The sequence below is a fragment of the Elephantulus edwardii genome, unplaced genomic scaffold (assembly GCF_000299155.1).
Source record: "Elephantulus edwardii isolate Elephantulus edwardi_28Jun2011 unplaced genomic scaffold, EleEdw1.0 scaffold00048, whole genome shotgun sequence".
Classification (NCBI taxonomy): domain Eukaryota; kingdom Metazoa; phylum Chordata; class Mammalia; order Macroscelidea; family Macroscelididae; genus Elephantulus; species Elephantulus edwardii.
In genome coordinates, this window is record NW_006399798.1 from 17,654,741 (window position 1) to 17,659,238 (window position 4,498).

Genomic DNA, 4,498 nt, shown 5'->3' on the forward strand with positions numbered 1-4,498 from the left:
TTAGTGGTTTGAATCCAGCAGCCACTACAGGAGGAAGCTAGGTTGTCTCCTCCCATAGAGTCACAGCCTTGGAAACCCAGTGGAGAGTCGTCACTCTGAGTTGCAACAAGCTCAATGGCAACAGAGTAAAACTAAAAAAAAGAAAAGTGTGTTTACATAGAAAAGGCTGGCCCCCTCTTCTTTCCCATTACTTGCAAGCTTTTGAAGTCTCAGTTACACTGAAAGGCCTGAGAATAGCTCTGAGGAGCTGTTTGTACTGAGCCACAAAAACATTTAAATGTTGCTACTGAAAATGTTTAGAAACGTATATAGTATTTTGCCAGTTGTATTGTATTTTACAAAAGCAGCGATCTATGACAAATTGACATTTTCTGGTGATGCGAGAACACACAAACTTTTTGTGAGTTCCTTGAGCACACCAGCCTCCATCGGGAAGCCGTAAAAAGCGGGAGGTGCACAGCAGCTTGGCAAGCTCTGTCTATTCACACGGCCTGGTTAGGAAACTGAGCCCACTCCTCTCTGCTCCTGTCATAAGATCCCGAGTGGTACCTGTATTTTCTTTCTGCTTTATATGTTTGCATGTAGATAGGAGAGCTCTGGTGGGCTAGTTGTCAGGGAGGTGCACTGCCAGCTCAAAAGCCATGCCCCTCTGCCCATTCAAATCCACCAGAGGCTCTTCGGGACAAAGATGGGCCATCTCCTCCCGTGTGGTATCCTCCTCCAAAACCCAGTGGGGCGGCAGCTCCGAGCTGGCTCCAGTTTGGTGGGGGTGAGTGTTAATATTTTTAAATATGCTTGCATCGCTTGATTTTATTACATATGCTAAAGCAACCTAGCCAAACCTGTTACTTCAACTCACAAGTGACCAAATAGGCCAGAGTAGAACTACCCCTTAAGGTTTCCGCGGCCGTAATCATTACAGGAGCAGACTGCCTTTCTCTTAGCAGCCAAGTGCCACTGCCATGCCACTGGGCAACTATTTGCATAAAAAAAAATAGGAGGTAAAAAAAAGAGAGAGAAAATACTGCCATTTTAGGAAAAATTAATAGCAAGAAACAGTGGTGTTCCTGACTTTCCCAGTTTACCCAGAACTGCTGTTGACTCTGTCACATCCCTAAACTCGTCCCGGGGAGCACAGAGTTCATGCTGAATTTTTTTTAAGAGATATTTGAGAGCAAGAGAGTATTTCAGTAGTGATCAAGCTCCATATAATAAGGAACCCCTGCTTTGGACACTTGGATACTTCTTTCTTTGCTTCTAACAGTGGCTGTCTTCTTCCCAAAGGTACGGTTTCCGGAAGCCACCATATGTGGAGCTAAAAGCTCGGCCAAAACTCGGAGAGAGAGAAGTGACTTTGGTTCACGTGACAGACTGGATAGAGAAGAAACTGGAGCAGGAGTTTCAGGTAGACCTGGTGTGCTGTCTAGTGTTTCATAGAGCAGAGGAGTTTCTGCGTAAAAACGTTCGGAACTTTGTTTCAATCAGGAAAACCTTTAAAGAAGCCATAGACCCTCCACCCAGAAAAGTGCACATAGAGTCAAAAATGCATATAAAAGCCCAGGTACAGCTTCTAAAATTCTGCAACTCCTGCTCAGAACCCTGACGAGTAGTCTTCAAAGGAAACCCGAAAGGTGTGGGTCAGAGCCCACAATGATGAAGGTCGTGCACCAGTTTTGAGTAAACCCTTGTATGGCAGAGTAAACCCTTCCGCCCTGCTCGGTTCTCTTTGGACGTCATGGTTCCCAGTACCGGGGCTGGACTGGGTGAGCCAGCAGCAGCCACCTGTGGGCAGGGAAACTGCTCCCTGACCCTGTGTTGTATATCCACCTTTCTCACTTGGTTCAGTTCGACAGACATTGAAGCAGTTGTTTTTCTGGTACCACCTGCCCTTGGAGTACCCAGCTGAGTCTGACTCAGTCCCTCATCCCCAGTCTATAGAGCTCCTCCTCCAAGCCTGCATCCCCTTTGCTGTGTTCTTCTGCCTGTGTGGCTGAGGCCCTGAGAAGAGCACGTGCCATCCAGACATGATCAGGTGTTTGAGGCACTGTGTCTCTCGAGGAGGTAGGTAGGGATTAGCAAACGATGCATTTACTTTGTAATGAATTTCATTTCTTGAAAAAGATCCGTATTACTTTCATGGTTGTCAAATTTGGGGTTATTTCCTTTAAAAAGCCATGTTCTTGTTATTTAAAAGCTAGAGATTAAAGATAGCTGATAATCCACTTCTGAAAAGTTAATAATCACCAAGTGGACAAGCACTTTGACCCTGGTTAGCTTTGGCTCACTTCCTTTCTTATCTTTCTAGATCCCTGTTTTAGTCATCCAGTGCTGCTTTAACAGAGAGAACCCCAAGGGGAAGGCTTTAATAAACACAAATTATCTTCTTACCATTTAGGAAGACAGAAGTCAAAGGCAGGGAGGGTCCTCTGTCGGTTCTGGAGGAAGGGCCTTGTTTCCTTCGGCATCTGTAAGCCGGTACATCCCTGTCTTGGCCTTCCTTGTGTCAAGGAGATTTCATCCCCTTTTATCTCTCTCCCGTTCTGGTCTCAAGTTGGAACCGGCTCGTAGCTGATCCTCCAGTGGGTTTTTTGGGAAGCTATAAGTCACACAGGAGAAGAATGCCCATCTTTCTCTTTTTCACTCTTTCACTCTTTCGGCTGCTGGCGGACTCAAACCTGCCAGTGAGGCACCACCTTCAGGTTAGCGGAACTCTTTATGGACTAGCACCAGAGCTTTTATCTGTTGTGTACCGTAGAGTCGGAACCGACCCAGAGCTCACCTTCCTGAGGGTTTTCAGAGGCAGCTAATCACACAGGAGATTGCCCATCCTTGTACCACAGAGCATCTGGTGGATTCGAACTGATTGCTTTTGGGATTGTGGCACAGCTTCTTGCCACTAGGCCACCAGCGCTTGAGTGAAATAAAAAATGTTACAAGCCACACTTTAGAGAAACTTCCCCTTCCACTGGCTCGGGCTATGCCACAGTCTACCTTTAATCCTTTTTTATCAGATCATGGGGATCGTTACATAGTTTCAACATTGTACACGTGTTTTGGGGGACTCAGTTCAATTCACTGCAATAACACAGTAGGAATGTGAGTCATCCCTTTTTAGGGGTGTCAGGTACAAAAAGCAAAAGCTGGTGGCTGTTCCCCCTCCCAAGCCACATGGTTGTCTGTGTTTATGCTTCTGTGACACAGCGATACTGAATCCATTGCCAAAATTCACTTATATAAAGTGTGTTTTTAAACAGAGACAAAGCGCCATTTCTGCTAGACACTGATAGTCTTCCAGTCCTGGCCATAGTGAGCTTTGTGTGACAGTGGTGGGGGGCAATACCGAGATTTGTGACTAGGAATTGAAAGGATACACTCACTCATGTTCTGGACATAACAGTTTAGAAATACTTTGAGTAGTTTAATCCATTTTCCTTAATGTTGAATATTTATAACTTAATCTGCGTAATTCCTTATGTGTACATAAGGCTGTTTCTGCCTCAGGGCTGATTTATGGCATTCTTGTGCGCATGCACTAGTAGTAATTTGTGATTCTGTAACTCATTCTAAATTGTTATTTAAAAAGATTAGGGACAGAAAAGGAGGAAAATTTTTTCAAGTGAGGTTTTGAAAACTTCTCTAAATCCTGAAATTAGTAACCAGAGTAAAACAATTGGAGACAACATTCTTCCCTGGTTTCTTTTTTCTTTCTCCAGAAAGTTTTTGTCATGCCAAACATGGACGATGTTTATATCCCGATAATGCACTCAGCCATGGACCCACGCTCCGCGTCTTCTCTCCTCAAAGAGCCTGTTGTGGAGGCTGCTGATCAGCCGTGATGGGGAAGAGATGGTGTTCCCAGTATTACGAGATCGAAGCTCCGTGTGGGCTCCTCGGCTGCTCGCTGTGCCGTAGCACTGGCCTTCACTCGTGCCACAGCTGTTTCTCAAAGGACTGCTTCTACCCTCCGCCCGCTGGTGCCCATTCCACTGTGAGGTGTCATTCCACGCGTCCAGTGACAGATGTCTGGGTTGCCTGCTGCAAAGCTTTGATTCTAGGCGAAGGAGATGCGGGAGAATCATCTCATCACAGGTTATAGAAGTTACAGGTGACTCACACCGTGGCTTTTTTTTAAGTCTCCCAGTTTTTGTGACAGCACAAGAGCACACTAAGAGCAAAGCTGTACAACTGGAAGGCTTCCCCTTGCCTTCTCGACTCCTCCAAAGCTTTTCCTCAGGCAGCCAGTGCACAATGAACTTTTTTCCCTCTTGTACAGTTTATATGCTGGACTGCAGCCCTCCACACTCTAGAGAAAGGCAGGGTGGGGATGTGTGTGGAGGGCGTGGAAACTCTTGTGCCATCTCCTTGGTGGTAGAGAGATATGCATAGCATCTTCTTTCCATATTAAATTGTGCATTTTGGAAGCAAGTAGCCATAGAACACACACATACTCTCTTATCAGCTGGAGTGGGGACAGTGGAATCGATGTGACATTTAGGCA

General features: G+C 45.8%; 1 protein-coding gene across 2 annotated transcripts in view; it reads left to right on the forward strand.

Moving 5' to 3' along the window:
• Positions 1-3,836, forward strand: part of TEX2 (testis expressed 2) — a 65,632-nt gene extending 61,796 nt beyond the window's left edge. For both annotated transcript variants that reach the window (XM_006886278.1, XM_006886279.1), the window contains 2 exons: positions 1,285-1,405; positions 3,714-3,836. In XM_006886278.1, coding sequence (XP_006886340.1) covers positions 1,285-1,405; positions 3,714-3,836 — 244 coding nt within the window. The remainder of the gene's footprint in view (positions 1-1,284; positions 1,406-3,713) is intronic.
• The last annotated feature ends 662 nt before the right edge of the window (positions 3,837-4,498 follow it).